The 22,249-nt window shown below is 30.5% G+C and overlaps 1 protein-coding gene across 2 annotated transcripts in view; it reads right to left on the bottom strand.

Moving 5' to 3' along the window:
- The window catches only part of LOC113378034 (protein NDNF), a 71,453-nt gene that overhangs the window by 9,397 nt on the left and 39,807 nt on the right, over positions 1-22,249 (bottom strand). Inside the window, exons 3-6 of one of the 2 annotated variants that reach the window (XM_026618542.1) lie at positions 7,282-7,385; positions 4,440-4,680; positions 1,707-1,873; positions 54-155 (exon numbers count right to left, since the gene is read on the bottom strand). In XM_026618542.1, coding sequence (XP_026474327.1) covers positions 54-155; positions 1,707-1,873; positions 4,440-4,680; positions 7,282-7,385 — 614 coding nt within the window. The remainder of the gene's footprint in view (positions 1-53; positions 156-1,706; positions 1,874-4,439; positions 4,681-7,281; positions 7,386-22,249) is intronic. The other variant, XM_026618543.1, reaches the window with a different exon arrangement.

The following is a 22,249-nucleotide window of genomic DNA, read 5'->3' as shown; positions in this document are numbered from 1 at the left end:
CATTCTCACATCAGCCGCACTAACGGAATTTAAATTAAATTGTGTATTAATACCTGGATTGGGTATGTAAGGTAGATCATATTTTGTTTGATTTCCAAGACTTAATACTAATACTTGAGGTTTATTGTGGGATAAGATTGATTTGCTCCTTCTTCCTAAAATTCAATAAAAAAAATCAAAATAGTCAAATTTTGAATATTCACATTCACTAAGCACAACAATAATACTATATAATTAGATATAAAAAATTCGTGGTATTGAGATATATTGTAAATTTGAGAACACAATTATTTTAATAAAATAGGTATAGAGGAAATACAGACAAAATAACACAGTAACCTTAGCTAGTTTTACCGCGACTGTATAACGTGAAGAAAGCCATAATCACGATCCTGTCAGATGTTGAACGTCATTGTTTAAGCGTATATCGCGTCTTCAAAAATGTATTTTGAGGATAGTAAAGTTTTGATGGAAAATTAATATTTTGGTATATCTTTACCCTATGTCCATATAGTAAGGATAAAATGGTTTTTGTAATTAGTTGCATTTTTCCTAAATATGTTATAGTTCCTACCTAATTAAAACACTATGTTAGTAGTAGTCAATCAATTAAATATAAGTAAAAACGATTTAAACTAGTTATAATATCAATAAGCAAAGCACCATGTCATTTGGTTTGTATTTCCCTAATACAGGGTGCGCCATTTAGACCTGCGGTATTTCAAAGTTGAATAACTCTGTCGGTAATTATCAGATTTTGACAAATGAGCATGATTCTGAAACGTCATTTAGTGCCAATTTAGACATGAGTCAATACACACCGAAAGAACGCGCTGAAATCGTAACGCTTTACATTGAAAACAATCGTTCAGTTGTGAAACCCCTCCGGTGGAGTCAATAAACAAAACTGTCGGATTTGGGGAACAGAAAACCCACACGTGATTCATGAAACGCCACTGCACGATCAAAAAATTACTGTTTGGGCTGGAGTGTGCTCCAAAACCATCATCGGACCATTTTTTTTCAAAGTTGGAGAAACCATCGACGGCGCACGTTATCGTTGGATGTTGGCGCACTTTGTGTGTCCGCAAATGCGTGAAAAAGGCCTCACTAACTTTTATTTTCAACAAGATGGCGCACCTTGCCACACCGCAGTTGCTACGATGCAGTTTTTGCAGCGCAAGTTCCCGGGACACGTTGTGTCGAAAAATGGTGATTTGGAGTGGCCGCCTCGTTCTCCAGATTTAACCGTACCTGACTTTTTTCTTTGGGGCTATTTAAAAAGCAAAGTTTATGCCAGCAAGCCGAAGACAATCGACGAATTAAAAGGTAACATACATGCCGAAAAAGCTGCTATAACGCCTGAAATGCTGGCCAATGTTATGCAGAATGCGCGAAAAAGAGCTGCTTTTTGTGTATCAAATGAAGGTGGTCATTTAATAGACGTTGTATTCTAAACCTGGTTTGAAATAAATGGCATGAAATATCCTAAATAAATCTTGTTCATTTGTCAAAATCTGATAATTACCAACAGAGTTATTCAACTTTGAAATACCGCAGGTCTAAATGGCGCACCTTGTAAAATAGATAAGTGTAAGCATATAAACAGAAATTTGAAAAATCGCATGTAGAATCGAAAAATCTGGTGATACAGTTCTTAATTGCAGTGTACTCTTATTAATACTAAATAAAGTATATTGTAATACCTAATCGTCCGACCTTATTACGTTGACCTTTCCTCTTAAGTGCGGTCGTCGGTACTGTTGTGTTTCTACCACCGAGCAAGCGGTCATCTTGCGTGAGGCATAGAGTAGGTGAACTGCGTTCCGAATTCACGACCAGCCAATAATGAGAAGCATATGGATTATAGTTACTGTCGATAAAAAAGGTATTTAATCACTACTCGTACCACAATATATTTTATAACTTGGTCACAAATTTTATAACTTGGACCTGGGTTCAATCCTCTTTACATATACTATCGCTACTACTCGATATCGCTACTACCGATATCGAGTAGTAGCGATAGCTCTTGGAAATATAAAACTAAAATGTTTCCAAGTGAGAATTGGTGAACATGTATGTCACAGCATCATATATAATCAATATAATTCTAATAATGAAGTGGAATAACTTGCATTTGAACTATTTTCAACGTTACCATTAAACGATCCGGAATAACGTATGTAGCAAAAAAAATTAAGAAAATTTTGTGTTTTTTAGTTAATTTAACATCTTCATATTTTTTAAAATTACTATCTGATTCTAATTGAATCGATTTTAAAAGTTCAGAGACTGTTTGAAAGTTATTGGTTAGTAATCACGTTGATTAGTTTTTTGTAATGATCGGGTGGGATCAAAATTTGCCTCAAAAGTCACTTATATGATATGATGAGTTCATAAGTACAAGACAACTTTCCGCACTCTGTCGTAAAATTAAACACGTTCAGAACTCTGTCAAAGGTGCTCGTTTATCTACAATCCAAAATTTTTATATCATGAAAGTTGCATCTTTAAGAGGTTATTTGCGGAAAGATGTCTTATACTTATGAACGCCTTCAATAGTGTTAATATTAGATCAGATCACAACTTGTTACATAAATCTTATTTAAATCTCTTAATTTTTTTGATAAATGATTAAAAAATCTTTCTTTCTTTTTAGTTTTATACTCCTGTCTGTTTTCGAAATTTACTCATCTGTTTCTTTACTTTATAATATATCGACGTCCATTTTAAGATCTATAGCTTAAGTATTTACACCCAGATAAATAAAAACAACACGCACACACGAACACACAGTTATTAAGTCAAAAGTTCACTCATTAAAATTTCATCAGTATAATAAGTTTGTCACCAAATTGTAATCCCATCGAGGGAATAATACTTTTTGTTTTCACGTGGAGAACTTGGAAAAAATATACTAATAGCTTGCAAAATTTGTTCTTTAGAAACACACTTTTTATTGATAAAATAGTTTTTAGTGACAAAGTGTTAGTGTATAATTAATCATATAGGTAATAATGTTTTTTCTTAAGGGGCACAACTAGTGTGAAATTTTCAAAAAGTCTAATTTTCAATTTTTGCACATTTCGATAGGTTATACCTTTAAAAATAACAAACCAAAATTTGAAATTGATATCTTAAATAGTTTTTGCGTTACAGCCATTTAAAGAGTATAGTAACGTCTATAGTATATAGTATATAGTATATAGTATAGTATATAGAAACGATCATTTTATTTTTAAACGCATTTTTCTGGAAACAGCATTTTCCGAATTTGCTGCAGCGATTAGTCAAAAACAAATGATCCGATCACTATCAAATAATTATTTTTACATGTTTCATATATAGTTCTCCGTAAAATAAACTATCGATTTTTTTATCGAATCAAAAATCGAATTTTGGTAGTCCAAAAACGATCAAAATTTGGGTAAAATTCGACTTTTTTTTAAAACGCCGCCATTTTGTCAATTTTTGATTATTTTTTTTATCGTAGGTCATTTTACAAACAATATTATCTAGTTTAATGAGATTTTTTTTTAATTTCATCCACGTAGAAGGCCGGAATCACTGCAGCAGTGAAGGGCCTTTTTTTCGCGCCGTTGGAGATCGACGATATCTTAAAAAATATTTATTTTTTTTCTTCAAAAATTTCACTATGTGTTCTTAAGACATGTGTAAATATATCCTTAAAATTTTGAAATGATGGATAAATTATTTTTTTAATATAAATTCCCAAAAATCACATTTCTTTTAGGCGGTTACACTAGTTGTGCTTCTTAATACCCCCTTTTTAAAGAAAACTTTCTAATTTCTTAATATTTATAATATTGCGTTATACAATCCACTCATTTATTTTGAGTATTGCTTCGCCCTGCTCTACATATATACTTTATATTAAATTTACTTTAATTCACCGAATCTTACTTGAAACTTTTCAAAAAGCTGGTCGAAAAAGAAATCCTTTTTTGAATTTTAAATATTTATTTTCTATCTCTCCTCGCAAAAATTTGAAAATTGTGTATTAGGTCAGTAGTATTATTTACAATTATACACAAAATCCAGAATCCAAAAAGAATCTGAAAAACTTGAAACGTAATCAATAAGTCGAAAGACTTGGATTGGATTATACTATGTTTTCAATAGAAAGTGTATAAATCTTCCAGTTTGATTGTATTGACAAAATATAGATAAACTAATGTGGTTAATTGTTTTTATAATACTTCATTGTATATAGCATTCAAAGAACACATCCTTATACACTTAAAGTATTAATATTTTTGATTCTCTAGAAATTGATTAGAATATACCTTACTTAGCAAAACAACGTTTGCCGGGTCAGCTAGTATATATATATATATATATATATATATATATATATATATATATATACATTTATATAATATATAACAAAGTAACTATTTCCAGCAGGTCTTCACCTGGCGTTCCACCTAACTCTGATACCTCTGCGCTTGCCACCACGCTTCATCCTGAGTGTGACGGCTGCGGGGCGCGCTTGCAACCACGGCGGTCCTCCGTCCCGCACGGTCGTGTAGACAAGCACTCGCGTCGCGCTTTCGAGAGCTTTCACCCGAACCGTGTACAGGCCGCGTGGGGCGCGCGACCGGACGAGGCTGTCGCTGTGCCGTGTCGTATTCTCGTGTAACACATCGTGTGTACCTTGGAGAGAATACATTCATTAAATGATCGTATTTCTCATTTGTGCTATAATTTAGCATTTCAGAATTAAGTACATTCTTTTTGCATCAGTTCATTTACGATTTTTATCAGCATATTATATATATTATTAATTATGTTTATATGAATAATATTATTTAATTAAAATTAAAATGAAAACAGTATAGAGAGTTTGTTCAATTAACCCTGCGTCGGTCGGATATTTATTTACCTTCGAACGGTCGGAGTGGTCTGGCTGGACCACCATTTATTTTACATGCATTTATATGGGATAAATTAGTTTTTGGTTTCTTATATATTAACGATTATTAGTAGTAAATATTTATAGTTTAGATTTTTTCTTTTTCTTACCGTCTTTTGCATGATTGTGTTGAGCTTGTCTCTAATAAAAAAATTTCAAAAAACAAATCATGGAATATAAAAAAAATCGTTGTTTTTTTGTTAACTTTTCTGTTTTATATCAATAAAAAACAATATTTACTCTTCTTCGGCGCCTTCGAAATGAATGTGAAATTCAAATGAAAACGAAATTAGGTGCGCCGCCTTTGAAATGAGCTGTAAAACTATAGGTGAAAATATAATTTAAATTGTACTGCATACTTACGACTACAGGTTTGCCAAAAAAGTTTCTAACGCAGTATGTGTAGGAAAATTGTTGATAATGTGCGCATTATTCATCCGATTTTCAATGTTTGCGATAACCAATAAGTTTGATAGGTTTTCAAAGAATTTTCATATGTGTGCATGTAAATACTAACTTTCATGTTACAATACATAGCGAAAAATATATAGAACGCAGTTTAAATAGAAAATACCGTCATACTTCATACAAAATGTATGGGTGGTCTAAGCAGACCACTTCGACAGTTCAATGTATGAAACAGTTAATATCCTTAGAATTATCCTTCTGAACATTTTTTCATCCTGATTTTTTCATAGATCGACAGCTAATGAAATTTTAGGAAAAGTCAAGAAATTTCATGTCGATAAAATTACTAGAAGTATTTTTTTTTAAATTGAAGTCGAAAAAAGTCTGGCCAGACCACTCCGACCGACAGAGGGTTAATATAATACAACATTATTAAAATAGATTAAATGTGTATTACATATTATTATTTTTAATTTTAGCTGATAGATATTTATACAATCAAAAAAATGTTATAAAAGAGAGTAACAGCGTGGGAGGGTTGAGAGTTGGCGTGGTTGACGCAAATTTGCTCACGTTTAGAAAAGATTTTAAAATGAAGATAATTATAAAAAAATAATTATCGTTTCTAAAATAGCAGAATAGTTAGTATTGAAAAAAAAATACACGGGCGAATTTATTATATTTTATCAGTGCTACCCGTAACTCAAATTAACCTTCAAAAAATTGTCACAAAAGTGAATTTAAAATATCATGAAAATTATTAATCAAATATTCTTTGTTTTACAAGTAACCAACGTCATGTGGAAAAACAACAGCTTCTCATAGAACTATAATTATACTAATAAATAAAATAACTAAAAATTATGCTAGATTAATAATAGATTTTATAACCACATGATAAAAATTATAGAAAACGAGTAGGAGAGTTATGAGGCTATTTGTTACAATGGTAACTAGAAGAGGCGTTTTTCAATAGGATGTTAAATGATATGAAAATATTTCTTTCGTCTCCATTGGGAATGTAAACTGTCCTGCATAATATTATCATAGCTACTATCTTGAAGACTGACGCAATAAACAAAACTGTGAGTTTCCGTCATTTTTGAAAAATAATATAAAATTGGTCTATCCTAAAATTTTGTTAGCGTTATTATAATTGACTAATTCTAAATTTTATATATTTTATTTCGTTTCAAATTTATCAATCTTAGATAATATGTAACAATCGTTATGTAGTTATCTTGATTGATACAAAATAAAATCTCACTTGGGGTTAGTTGAAATAAAACTTATAAATAAAAAAATATATACGGATTCAAGTGAGAATTGTAAGATGTAGGCGCATATAAATTGTGCTACGGGAGTCACTATATCTTTTATTTGTATAATGATATAAATTGTATATTTCGTCGATATATATTTTATTTGTATTAATTATAGTTTGCATTATTACATGAAAAGAATTACTTGGAAACGGCTATTTTCTTAAAAATGAGTAAAGTATAAATTTTCGGGTTATTGACATCTTTTTGTCGTTAATACTTGCTCTGGAAAATGTTATAAGTAGCCCTAAACACGGGCTAAGTTTTAGCATCGCACTTTTTTTTAGAAATTGATAAATTGTAAATTTATAAATTCACGCTGTGTTACTTGACTTGGTAGAGAAATAACTACAGCAACTATCCACATTTATTTCACAGAAATATAATCAATGAAACTCAAGATACATTAATTTAAAAAAAGCTGTTACAACAAGCCTATTAAAAATGCATGTTAGATAGTTTTAATTTTTTTTTTTGATTTTTTTTTCATAGCAAGCTATACAAAGAACATTCAGCTACATTTGCTACAGTTTTAATTGGCACATGAAGTTTACAATAAAACAAATTAAATAAATTAAATAAAGATCACAGTAAAAATCAAATATCTTTTACCATACTGACTTGAATTTCTGTATTCGACACTCCACGCAATATTAGATGTGCAGGGTGTGATTGTGAAGGAAAGCGATGAATCTGCTTGTAATGAAAACTCCAACCTGGAAAACCAGAGAATACAATTATTATTATGTTAAAAAGTGAATTAATGTAATTCAATATGTAGAATAACTTCAAAATAAAATAAATTTGATGTACATAACCAATATCGGTTAAAAGTGCTAGATGATCATTATAATTTACAAAATGATTTGACTCTCCTTTACAAAAAAATCATTGGAAATGTACAACTATGTTTCCTAAAAACAACATTCAGTTTTTAATCATTGCTCGCCATTTTACCCTTCAGTTATTGACAACAATGTTTTTACAAGTAACTTATTTTTGAGAGTATTTATCGTCGACGAAGCCTTTGCCAATATTTCATTGCAGGCGTCGCGACTAATGTGTTTTGGCTTCGTGCCAATTAGCCAACGCGCCTTATGAGTGAGACAAATGGTCATTAACGAATTAGTTACTTACCTGCCATGTATTGTATTTCATGCGTAATTTATATATTTTCAGAATTTAATGTTACATTGCCGTTTTCGAAGCGAAACCATTCAAGAACAACCCGGACAGGTCGCTATTTATAGAATAATTGACGCGCTTCAACTTATGCGCTTGTGGCGCACTTTTGAAATAATTGTCACGGTTATTAATTCTGCGTAAAGTTATATGGTTTTGGCAATAAACTTGAACTTTGCACAAAGCTAACGATGCTCTAATAACACTTTTAGTTCAAAATTTCACACATATAAAGACATTTATGCATTGCATGTATATATATATATATATATATATATATATATATATATATATATATATAAATACATGAGGCGACGATATTAGAGAGCCGTGCAAAATTTTTTGGACTTGAAACCAAAAAAAACTTCGAACAATAATTTATAAGTTTGGCATAGTTTTATTTACAGATGTTATGATTAAATAAATTTTATAATAAAAATAAATCGCTGATTTTTGTCAAGTTAAAGTACCCAACATGATGCAACTTTTGTATGGGAGACCTCTAATAAAGAGAGGTCCTAGGGGGTAAACCATGGACATGGGTAGATCGGCCTTCCAAAGTTACTGGGGGTCGGTCATGCATTTGGACACTATTGGGGCGCTCTAAATGAGCCAAAACAGGATTTTTCTAAATTTGACCTAATCTTTGGGTGAATGCACTGGACATCAGAATTTATTTTAGAGATATTGTTTCTTCGGCAAAGTATCTTATTTTGATCCCTAGTATACAAAATTCATAAGTGCCTGTTCGACTTTTTTATCCATACAAATCGACCCGCCCTAATATATATGTTTTATATATATATATATATATATATATATATATATATATATATATATATATTCTGCTACTACTTACCGCTTACTCTAAAAGCGGAAAGTAGTAACAGACGTTTTTCAATAGAATCCTATATGATATTAAAATATTTTTTTTGTCATTTCTGAGCGGGAATACAAAATTGATCTATCATAAAATTTTGGTTTGCTTTATTATTATTGTCTAATTTTAAATTTTATATATCTAATTTTGTTTCAGATTTGTCAATATTTATTGATGTGTAAAAATTTTTGTGTTTCCTAAGTTGTTTATCTGTCTAGCATTAGTTGAAACAAAACCTTGGAGCTATTTGTAGGATACAAGAATTATCTATATAAAGATTTAAATGAAGGATATTGGCTGGAATGTATAGTTTGTATGAAGTGGACCCATGTAAATTGTGTTACAGGAGTAACTATATGTTTTATTTGTATTATGATAATAATTGTAGTTCACGTTGACAATTTTTTTAAAAATATGCAAAGAATAAATTATCACTGATATTGTTGTCGTTTTTGTCGTAAAAATCAAGAATAGCAACTTTAACTGCTGAATTATACAAGAATACAGCATATAGATAATGAAAATTCCTATAATTTCTGGAATAATATAGAACTAAAAAAATCGAATCTATTAATTTAGTTTTAACTTAATTTCAAATTTCGGAAAATGGTATAACTATGGTATTTTTGTCGGAATTTTGAGTAAGCAGCTATTTAATAGTAAGCAACAGCATATGTAATAAAATCCAAGTTTCGAGTTAACTATTGCTAATTGATTTTATTCACTTTGGAAATAAGAATTATATTTATCACTACATTTTGTTTATAAAATTATTTTGGCATTATAACCTATACCAGTTGTAGCTGTTTTATTATTTGAAAAAAAAAAAATTAATCCTGTTTCGCCATTTATTTCCTGATAATACAAGTATATTATTTAGTATAAATTTATTTACCAGCTACCGTAATTTCTTAATTGTTGAAATAGATCGAATTCTACACATCATCATTATAAGTTAATAACTGATGATTATTATTCGTTTTTAATCGGCAAATACATCGATACATATTTCGCTAACACACGAAATGTTTCGTGGTAAATTTCTGCCGTCCTGGGCAATAAAATTATTTGCTTATGGTAAAAACTCACGTACGGTTATAATTTATGATCAGTCCTTAAATTGATGACAATTGACCACGCTCAATGTTATGCTTTAGTTATTTGTTCTTTGTTGTACCTAAAGCATTGTTTTCAAAACTAAAGTAAGAAAATGATTATCAAAACGTGATTTGTGCTCAACTGACTAATCCTAGTAATAAAATACAATACTGAGAATTAGTAAATGTAAAAAACGGAATTATGAATAGGTATAAATAACATTAACTTTATATTAGATAATTAGCACTTTGCCATAAATTGAAAATAATTAGTCACTGCTGCGTAAAAATAGTCCATCGCCGATATCTAAAAAACAAGTGAAGTTAAGATTTTTCTTAACAGCAATATTTGAAAGTAGAGGGTAAATGAGCCAGCTATCACACTGATCCTACGACGTTGATATCAGGAAATAAACGGCAATGTCTGAAAATCCATAATAGTTTTTTTTGGCTATGTGAGCACTATTGTTTAGTTTACGAGGCCTTAATATAATTTCTAGTTATACGTATACGTTATTCAATTGTTTTAGAAGATGTATTGTTTCTTTCGAGTTTGATTCAACAGATTTTAATATATAACCATTATAAAAACTTACATATGAGTGGGGTAAAAAGAACCAACTGAGACGTTACCTTGGCAAATTCTCAACAATAAGAATATAGTAAATAAAATAGTAAAATAAATTTAAAAACGTAATTTTAGAAAAAATTAATTAAATTAATGCTTATTCCAACTCTGCTGATGAATATTTCTGACAAAATACCAGATCAGTGGCGGATCCACATTCGGCGCCAGGGGGGGGTCATAATTGAAAAGTTTATATATATATATTTATATATATATATATATATATATATATATATATATGAGATAGAGCGGGGCTTAAAGATCCGCGGGTAAAGATCCACCACCGACATCTCAAAAACAAGTAAAGTTAAGGATTTCTTAACGACAATATTTGTATGTAGAGAGCAAAAATGTACAACCAGCCATCAACTTGATTCTTACGACGTTTAAAAAAGCATTTTTACAAGAGGTAAATTAAATAAATAATTATTCCAACTCTTGGACAAAATATCAAATCAAGGTTATATACAGAGTTATATCTTTAAAAAATGCATCCATAAAATTTATATTTTGAATTGGTTGAATAATGTAGCTAATATTTCGTTAAATCGTTAAATTGTTTATCCTCACACCGTCCGATTTTACCCCGCCTATGAAGTCAAAAAGACCAAGTGACAAAATTTTTGAAAAACAGCAAAAAAACACATTTCTACAGTATATTAGCTGGAAGTTGTACTAAACATAGTCAGATAGTTTTTTGTTTGATATGTCTTATTTGTTGTTATGTTTTTCGTTTAGTTTTTACAATATAATTGCTGAAAGTTAAATTGAACACTCCTTACCCTACACATGTGTATATTTTTTAAATAATCTGCGTCTTTGACGTGAGTCAAAATTTGACGTTGTTCTCCACGTTTTTTCGTCTGAACCTATATTAAAATTTAACTAGTTGGTATTGGTATTTTGCCTTGAGGCAAGTTACATGAATTTCCCGATATGTGTAAATAAGCGACTTAATCAATAAAAAATGAATCAATTTATGAGTGATCAAAAGTATACCGAGTGAATTTATTACACATAATTCAAATAAACGAACACGTTAACTCGGAGTATTTTCTAGAAGCAAATTTTCAAAAATCAATTATTTTTATAATTAAACCAGTTTCCGCAGAACTCTAATGGTTTAGTATGTTCATTAAGACCAAGTACTCTATCTAAAATCGTCTAATTTTAGATTTAACAAACGTCAAAAAAACTATACTCATTTTCTCAAACTTTGATGAATTTTTAAAATTAAATTACTTGTCGTAAGGCCGCAATATTTCAGTAGGTTCAGTAAGACCATGAAATATGTCGCTAAAAAAAATTTCATGATAATCGGCTTAGATTTTTTTTCAACAGTTTATTACAAGAAAACGGCTCGGTAGATTTTCACCTAAAACTAATCAGTATGATTTCCAACTAATATCTTTCCAACAGTTTTTGATTTTTTTAAATCGATTCGGTAGTTTGAGCTTAAATGTGGATGAAAAGTTTAATTTTTTTTTTCTAATTACAAAGAATTTACGGCTCGGCTGATCTTCTCACAAAACTGACAAACGATAGTCCTCATTGAGATACATCAAATGGCTTTTAAATTTCTGAAATCGGTTCAGGCATTTTTGAGAAAACGTCGATCAAAAGTCTAATTTTGTTAAATGCCAAAAAACGGTACTAATTTTTGCAAGCTTTGAAGAATTTTTAAAATTAAACGACTTGTCGCAGGGCCGTAATATTTTAGTATGATCTACGAGACTATGGTATCTATCGTTAAAAAAATCATAAAAATCGTCGAACTTTATTTTTTTTAACTTTAATACAAGAAAACGGCCCGCCCAATCTCTACCAAAAACTAATCAGCACGATTCCCAACCAATATCTTCCGATTGGTTTTTGAATTTTCAAAATCGATTCAGAATTGCGAGCTAAAACGTGGACAAAAATTTTTTTTTACTTTTCTGCAATTTACAAAGAAACGGCCCGGACGTTCGTCCCGCAAAACTCAAAAACGCTAGTCCTCATCGAGATACATCGATCGGCTTTTAAATTTTTGAAATCGGTTTTGGAGAAAACGTCGATTTACGGCAAAAAATCTGTTAACATACACACACACGCACATACGTTTTCCAAATGTTGGTCTCATTCGATTAATAATGGCTTGAAACGTCGAGAAAACATAAAATTAGCGAGTCGGATTTTTCTATGAAAAGATTCTCCGACTTCTCCTTCGGAAAGTTAAAAACTATAAAATAAAACTGGATAAGTGTTTGCGTTGATTAGTTTTTTGAGACAATTGGTTGGTCCGTTTCTTTACTATTGGCAGAAAAGTGCAAAAATTATCGTCCATGTTTTTGTCAAAAATTCTTAACCGTTTTTGCAAAAACAAAAACTATTCGATTGATATTATTTGGATTTAAATGGTTTTTGGCAAAGATCGGTCAAACCGTTTCTTTTACATAATGGATTGTCAATTTTTTTGGCGATTTTAATGAAACTTTGCATGGCGTTAGAGTTTCTGCTCTAAATGAAATATTAAGGCCTGCCATAAGTGGTTTACTTATGATAATTAAAGTTTGGATTATTTGGCCGCGCTTTTAGAAAATTCACCGTGTTTATGTATTCGTATTTCGTATGTGTTCGTTTCCCATCAATGTGTAATATTTAATCCATTTTTCAAAAATAACTACTATATTTGAAAAAAATAATATTTGCAATAGTTTCTCATTTCAAAATGGTTTACAGCGATTAGGTATACTTCTCTAAATCAGTTTAAATCAAATTATTTATATATTGATTAGGTCGTCTATTTACAGACGTTAAGATTACGGAAAGTTCATGGTTAAGGACCACTCACAATTAGTTTAATTTTTTTATATTTATATGATTTTTTTTTCCTAAACTGTAATACTTGATTCAAAATTATGTATAGAACGTATATTCGCAATACGATTAGAAAATCCTTAAATTTTAGGACCTTACCATTCGTCTATAATAAGTTAAACAATCAAGTTATAAAATGTGTTTGGTAACAAAATACATGAATAAAAACATTATGAAGTAATTTTGTTGTTGAATAACAAAATTTTGTTGTTTTATCGAAGTCCTAAAACAGGCTCAGGGGGGGGTCATGACCCCCGTGACCCCCCCCCCCTGAATCCGCCACTGTACCAGATCATGGTTATAAACAGTATTATCTTCGTAAAAAATGTGTTTATGAAATTTATATTTGACTAATGTAGCTATTATTTCGTAAAATTCGTTTAAATTTAAAATGAAGATATTGGATCTGTTTCCTCCCTGACTGTCCTTTTTTATATAGCCTATGGAGTAAAAAGAGAGATGACAAATTTTAGAAAAACAGTAAAAAAACATTTCTACAATTAGAAATTAACTGGATATTTTACTGAACATAGTTCGATAGTTGTTTATTTCGCACGTGTTATTTGTGTGGTGTGGTTTATTTGGTTTAAGCAGTATAATTACTTAAATTCAAATTGGACTTGTGTCTCGCACTAGCCTATATTGTTCCGTTTAAAGTTCAATAAAAAAAAATTACCTTGTTATTCTAAGCTTCATAAAAAAGTAATCAATCAAAAATTTTCAAAAGAAAATCGCGTTCATTCTGACAATGTTTATGTTTATTCGGCAACATCTCAAAAACAGCTTAGAAAATATTCTAGATACTGTTAAATGTTACAAAAATCAAATGACGATGTGAAGAAAGTAGCAACTTAATCTTAATAGTTTTTGAGATATTTAACAAATTTTTTACAAAAAATATCGTTTTTTTAATTTTTTGTTTTTTTTTCTGGAAATAGGGTAGAGCGGGACACAATGGTCGAATTTGAGTTTGATAAATTAACATAATATATTCTTACATTGACTATTTTTTATTGTCTACTCTACGCCTTTACCAGGCTAAATATGTAGTAGGTAGTTTTATAAAGGTTATATAAAAAAAAACAGTCGAAACTAACTAAATCTTGACAATGCATCTTATAAAATAAATAAATAACTATTTAAATAAATAAATAATATATTTAAAAATTATATTAAAGTCTTGTAAAATAAACAACAGTGCTCACAACCAAAAAATTACTTTGGTTATGGATTTTCATACATTGCCATTTATTAACTTCCTGTAGAGCAAGTTATAGTAATCGCAAAAAAATCGAAAATGAAAATTTTTATATATCTTTGCGTTTCAGAAGTTTCTGAATATTTTGGCATACCTTAGAAAAAATGGATGTATGTGTGTATGTGTATGTGTGTGTATGTGTGTGTATGTGTGCGCGTGTGTGTGTGTTCGGATACAAATTTTCGTCGATGATTTCGGGAACACGGATGAAGCGATTTGAATTATTCAGAAAACATTCGATTCGCATTGATAAGGAGACGTGTTGATTAGTTTTTGGCAAAGGCTGGTCTAGCCGTTCCGAAGATACGGGGCAAAAAGTGCCGCAAACGGTAACTCAGTTTTTAAGAGAACGAATTATTCCGATTTGAATAATTGAAAAAAACATTTTACTTGTATTAACAAGATAAACAACTGATCAAATTTTCATGAAGGCAGGTTTCGGAGATCTAGTAAAAAAAAGTAAAAAAAAAATGCCATCTGACGGTCAAAAATGATCATTAGACATATGTACATCAAATTATCAGATATTTTATAGAGATTTTAACAATAAGTATAATTTTTTTTTACATTCCCCTGGGTTCCGTATCAATGTTAACGCGTTAGACGGCGACGCGGTGCTTACGCATTTCGATATTTCGTCTTTATGCAGTTAAAGCAGTACGATTGCTTTGAAAAAAAGTTCAGAATTTCCAAAATATTTAATTGGAATGGATTTGGATTTAATATGGTTCGAAATTCTATTAAAAGTTTCAAATCATTGATCAACTTTTATTGATTGTTATTGATTATTTTTAATTACTCGAATTTTTAATTGCGGTACGGTTTAATTTGCCTTAAGGCACGATGCCTTAATTGCCTTAAGACAGAATTCCACTTACAGATAGTTTCCCGATAGCAACGTCGTAAGAATCAAAGTGATGACTGGTTATACATTTTTTTCCCTCTACTATCAAATAATATTGTTACAAAAATCTTATCTTTACTTGTTTCACCATTTTACCCAAGAACTTTAAGTCCCGCTCTAATCTATCTTTCATATAAAAATTTACAAGATTAATACTCTGAAATAATTCGCAACTTGATATCTCGATTGGTTCTCTAGACTGACATTGGGGTTCACCTATTTTATAGAAATTGTCGACTGAAGGCAAATTTGTGTTTGCAAACATATTTTTTCTAATTTTTGTGACGATTCGGAATTTCTTGAAGACAACTAACGGACACTAAAACTTGGGGACACTAAAACAAACACATATTAATAAGTATTTGCGGATATTATTGTAACGGTTGCATTTTAAATTTGAAGGCCCACTATTTGCAAAATCATATTCTGCGCGCAATTCGTCATCTATTCGGTAATGAGCGATGAAGTATATCTAAATAAATTTGGGCCAAATGAGCAAGCCACAGCTGTAAAATGTATGATGTCAGCGGCAGAACGATTCGGAGACGAAGGTTTCCTGGTCATGTCCGAGATGTTCAACATGACTTCACCGGCGGCTGACATTCAGTTGCAACTCTACAAAGCGGTCCATGTACATGGCAGGTGGATGGTATGAAAACGATTCATTTTTTATTGAAAGATTTATTGAATTTTGGAAATTTGTAAACGATATCATTATAATAATAAAATATGGAATGAAAATAAAAAAATTCTACAACATAAAAGTTTGGAACTGAAATGTATATTACCTAATATAATGAAATACTAACTGAAATAAAATGAATGTATTTTCCATTTAAAGAGCCAATATATTTTAGCAATCTTTAAAATCCTAATTCAAGATATAGGGGAGCTAGGAGTTTGTTGTGACAGTCTTTTTATATTATTGTATCTTGCGATTCACTAATTATATTTCTACGAAATAAAGATGGATAGTTGCTGTTCCTATTCCTCTAACAAATCAAATAAAAATAATTTTATAACTATTATTCATTAATTCACAGTTAATAAATTTCTAGAAAAAGTGCGGTGTTCTACCATCTACCGGGGTAAGTAATAGCAACAAAAAACGACAATAATACCTCTGATAATTTATTATTTGCTTATTTTTCAGAAAAACCACTTGTTTATAAGTAATTCTTTTCATAAATCTACGCAAACAATAATTAATACAAATAAAAAATAAAATGTCTTCTATAATATTTTTTTATATCATGAATCAACGTAAACTGTAACACAATTTAAATGTGCCCAAATCTTACAAACTATGATATTAATTTTTTTTCATTTTCTTCCCTTGAGTCTGTGTATAATTTTTGAATGCAACAACTAGCCTCACGGTTTTTGTTTCAACTAACCCCAAATGTGATATTTTACATTAATCAAGATAACTATTCAAACAATTTAACTATCACAAAAATTGTTACGCATGATCAAAGATTGAGGAATTCCAAAGGAAATAATATATATATATATATATATATATATACGAGTATATATAGTACAAAAACATGTTAAAAATTACGAACCTGCACAGTTTTGTATATTACGACGGCCTGACGGACTTTACCTATGACAATATTATGCAGAACGGCTTACATGTCTAATCTAGACAAAAAACTAGCTGTAAGTGGAATTCTGTCTTAAGGCAATTAAGGCATCGTGCCTCAAGGCAAATTGCTGAAACTTTCCGTACCAAAAGTTATTATTTTTTTAAAAACGATTGACATTTTAAAAAAAAATTTACTTTAAAAAAATAAGATTCTTGAGAAACTATAAATTGGACAAAAAATTACTTTTTTTTGAAAAAAAAATTTTTTTCAAAAAAAAAAATTTAATTTTTTTTTTTAAATTTTTTTTGTAAAAAATAATGTTTTCTTTATTTTGGCATATTTGGGAAGATCTGAACTTTTTTTCAACGCAATCGTACTGCTTTAACTGCATAAAGACAAAATGTCAAAGCGCGTAAGCGCCGCGTCGCCGTCTAACGAATAAACATTGGTACGGAACCCATAAAAATGCAAACAAAATTTATACTTATTGTTAAAATCTCTATAAAATATCTGATAATTTGATGTGCATATGTCTAATGATCATTTTTGACCGCCAAATGGCTTTTTTTTTTACTTTTTTCGTTAGATCTCCGAAGCCGCTAGACCTGCCCTCATGAAAATTTGATCAATTCTTCATCTTGTCAATACAAGTCAAATGTTTTTTGAATTATTAAGATCGGACGCTCCGTTCTCTTAAAAACTGAGTTACCGTTTTCGGCACTTTTTGCCCCGTATCTTCGGAACGGCTAGACCTGCCTTTGCCAAAAACTAATCAGCACGTCTCCTTATCAATACAAATCGAATGTTTTTTGAATTATTCAAATCGGTTGATCCATGTTCCCAAAATCGTCGACGAAAATTTGTATCCGCACATACATACACACACGTACATACATACATACACACACATACATCCATTTTTTCTAAGGTATGCCAAAATGTTCAGAAACCTTTGAAACGTAAAGATATATAAAAATTTTCATTTTCGATTTTTTTGCGATTACTATAACTTGCCTTACGGGAAGTTAAAAATTTAATAACGTTCAAGATCTCATTTAAAAACACCTGTTACTACTTACTCCTATTACAATGAGTTCCTAGTTCCCCCACTATAAATTCAAGCTAAAATATTTTATTTTCCACTAAACGAATGAAATGTTTTACAATATCGATAAATATTTTATTGACAATCCACAAGCATAAGATTATTAAAAAACTGTTTTAATAAAAAATCATAATACAAATTTATATAATCATTGTGCATTCGACCAACGCAATCTTTTCGACAAATATTAATAATTGACATATTTTGCAATAAATTTTCACCCATTGAATGATTTTAGATTTAGTTTCGCAAATTATATACTTTAACTTTATAGAAAATATCAATAATTATAGTTTTATATTTATTATTAGCATAGTAAATATTTGATGGGTGCAAGTGATGAATGCTCTTTTGCAGGTCATGGTAGTGGGCAACGATTTAGACGAGCGAGTGACGAGGCAACGTGCCAACTCTACGGCAGAAGTCATTTTGAAAGCTCACTACTATTTCCTCGTAGTCGATCATTTTAACAGACTGGAAAATAAAATCAAACAATTCAAGAAACTTATGTCGTGGTCGAGTCGCGGTCTGCTGGTTCTCTATACGACTGATATGTCCTTACCGAGCAATTTTGAAACAGCAAAAGGATTTCTCGACATGCTATGGCAGTATAAAATGTTCAACACACTAGTTATGATTCCTTCTAGAACGAATTATCTCGTTAATGAAATTTATACCGGATTTTTGTACAAAGATTCTTGTTTCGGAATCACAACAGAATGGATAGGTGATTTAGTGTTTACATTTCAGAAATACAATAATTATATTTATATACCATGGTATATAAAAAATGTCCTGAAACAAGTTTTCTAAATATATCTACGCAGTGGATGGTTACATTGTAGTTGGATTTTAATTGTTGTTCCAAATATTCGTCATGATATTTGAGGGGGTTGTTCGTTTTTTTGTTACAAAAAATGCCGTCATTTTTTAACCAGGGGGCGCCAAAGTGAGCATTGCAAAATCGATCTCTTTTGCGGTGCCACAGATAAATCCGTTGCGCATCGCCTGAAAAAAAAAAAAAAATACGTTGAAGAAGATGTTTGAATCAAGTCCCCCTACCAAAATGAAAGAAAACAAGCAAGAAGGAAAAAAATTGCAGCTATTTAAAAAAAAGTGTTAAAAAGGGCCTTTTTTGGGACGAGAAGCTTCGCAAATTTTTTTTGCGTAATGTTATGAAGTTGTTTGAGGTAGAGGGACTAGGTATTGCAGTGGTGACCAAATTAAAAAAAATGCAAGTCTATCCGACTTGTAGTTTTTTTTTTAATTTTTGGCACCGCATTGAAAAAAGTCATTTTGAGAAAAACGTATTTAAAGTTTTTAATATAATGTACTAAATACACCATTTAATTTAATGTACTAAATACACCATGGTGTTCAAAGATGCTGACACATTCAAAAGGTCATGTGCATGAGGTATTATAATGAAAAAGAGAGCAGCTGGCATACAATAGCTCGCGGAGTGATGAAAAAAAACGGTTTCAGAGAATCATACATATAGAGATACATGTATCTATAACTTCGTCAAAAAAATAGATATTGAGATGATTTTTTTTAAAATAATTCTAAGGTTTTTAGCTTTCATAATATCAAAAGATCTCAAAATCGAAAAAAATAAATAAAAACTGAACAACCCCCTTAAATCAATCTAGGTGCTTTTGAAAACAAACGCATTAGTCATTTGTTTTTCTCTTATAGTAACGTATAACAGATCAATGTTATGGCAAGGTTATGTTATGCAGAATTTTCCATACAAAATCGTGCTAAATATTGTCAAAAGCCACGTGATTGCTGTGCAGTCAGGCATTTTTCTCAGGTTTTCAGATAGAAAACCAAATCTAAAAGTTTCTCAAATGTCAAAAGACGACTTTAGATGACAGGGACTTTCTGACCCGGCTTCATAACATACAAGTGACGTTGCGGTTGACATTTTGACAGTATTCAGTATGACTCAGTAGCATAATGCATGGAAGTTTGAGCGTAACATGTCCTTGCCATAACATCGGTCTGTTATACGGCAGAATCGGTTCCAAAGTTCTGAAAATTTTAAAATTCAAAGATTTTATTGAATACATTACAGTCATATTTTGAAACATGAATACCACAATGTTTTTCTTATTGTCACGCTAATATTGATCCAAAACTAATATGAAATGTGCAATTTTGTCCAGGAAACTGCAACGCGGGAAAAGTTCCAGGAACTTTACGTCTATTTAAGAATAAAATTCCACAAAATATAAGAAATTGTCCACTAAAAGTTTATATGCGAGTGAGTCCTCCATTTGTTGAACGTGGTTGTAAAAACGGCATTGAAGTCAAAATACTAGAAGAGCTGGAGCAGTTGCTGCACTTTACGAGTGAGGTGATTGAAATAGAGTATGCACTCTATTATATAATTCATAGTCTAATATAGTTTAAATAATACAAAAAAATCATAATAGTATCAAATTAATAGTAATAGTTAAAACGTTGTATAATATAGTTTGGTGAAATTATAAATACGGTTTCTGTTTAATAATAGAACAACTAGTAATGAAATTTACGATAATTAGAAATCTGTTACATAAAATTCGTTTAGAAGTTAGGAAGTGCAACTAGTTATAATCGATTTTATATATTACCATTTCTTGATATAAATCGAAATCCGCAGATTAAATGTTTTAAGAACATCGATCGAGGATACATATTAAATGGTAAATGGACTGGACTACTTGGAAAAATGTTAGAAGATCAAGCAGATTTAGCCATATCTGGGTTGTATCCTGATATCGAGTATGGAAATTATATCGATACTACGGATTCATATTTAGAGGTACGCAATAATACGTTATTATAATATACAGCAAATTTTGATTTATATAATTAGTGTTTTTTAATTAATTAATTAGTTGAAATTATCATTCCATACATAAACGAGCATTTTGTTTGATCCTCCATAAATCAATCAAATCTAATAGATTTTAGGCATTTAAAACTTTATGAGTATTGTTCTGATAGTATAATGTGACCAATCTTAACGATCATTTCTTATCTAATTATTTTGCTTAACAAGCAATACAAATACCATCTAACTTAACAAGCGACCTTGGCAACAGTTGTGAAATGATATTCTTAGAAAGTGAGGATTCAAACTGTGCGATTTTGAAACAAACTGTTCTGATTATGTAAAATTTTGTACTTCTAATTGTAAGAAACCATTAACATGACGCCATGTGTTCTTAAATAACTACAGTAGAACACCATTAATACAATATTTCTTAACTCTTAATATGATTCATTATCTTGATTCCGTCGGGTATGTTATAGAAATCGCAAAAAATCGAAAATAAAAAAATCGCATATTCTAATGTTTCAAGCCTCTTGAACGTATTGTATTACCTTAGAAAAGACGGATACAAATTTTCGTCCACGGTTTTGGGAGCGCGAGTCAATTTGAATGATTCAAAAAACATTTTACTTGTATTGACAAAATGAATAATTGATTAAAATGTTGGAGATGCAGGTCCGGCGCTTTCAGAGAAAAAAGTTAAAAAATGCCATTTGGTGGTAAAAAATTATCATTAGGCATATGCACATCAAATCTTCACATATTTTATAGAGATTTTAATAATAAGTACAAATTTGGATTACATTTCTATGGGGCTGTACCAAGATTCATAACATTTAACAGTAAGAGACTTACGCACTTGATATTATGATTGTACAACAGCTACGCAGCGCAATTGCTATGAAAATCTAAATTCTTAGGAAGATTTTTTTCAAAATTCTCAACAAACATTTCAAATTAAGGCTTAAGGCAAGTTCCAGCAATTTTGCGATGCCATGCACTACTAGTTTTAATTTTGTAAATAATCATTAATTACGTGTATTAAAACTGTATCCATTGGCGACATTTAATCAGGACTCGTACACCTGGTTCGTGCCCATGGCGATGGAGATGCCGCACTTCATGGCGCTGATTGTGATATTCCGGTATCGCACTTGGATAACGCTAATAGCGATGTACGTGTTCACGACGATCGTATGGTTCGCGATGGGACGCGGCGCCGGCGAGACCAATCAGCATCGCACGCTC

The sequence above is a fragment of the Ctenocephalides felis genome, unplaced genomic scaffold (genome assembly GCF_003426905.1).
Source record: "Ctenocephalides felis isolate EL2017-DRISC unplaced genomic scaffold, ASM342690v1 CF-g0.4_SCAFFOLD_01886, whole genome shotgun sequence".
NCBI lineage: Eukaryota > Metazoa > Arthropoda > Insecta > Siphonaptera > Pulicidae > Ctenocephalides > Ctenocephalides felis.
The sequence above is the reverse complement of the archived record's forward strand: the minus strand, read 5'-3'. Positions and strand labels throughout refer to the sequence as shown.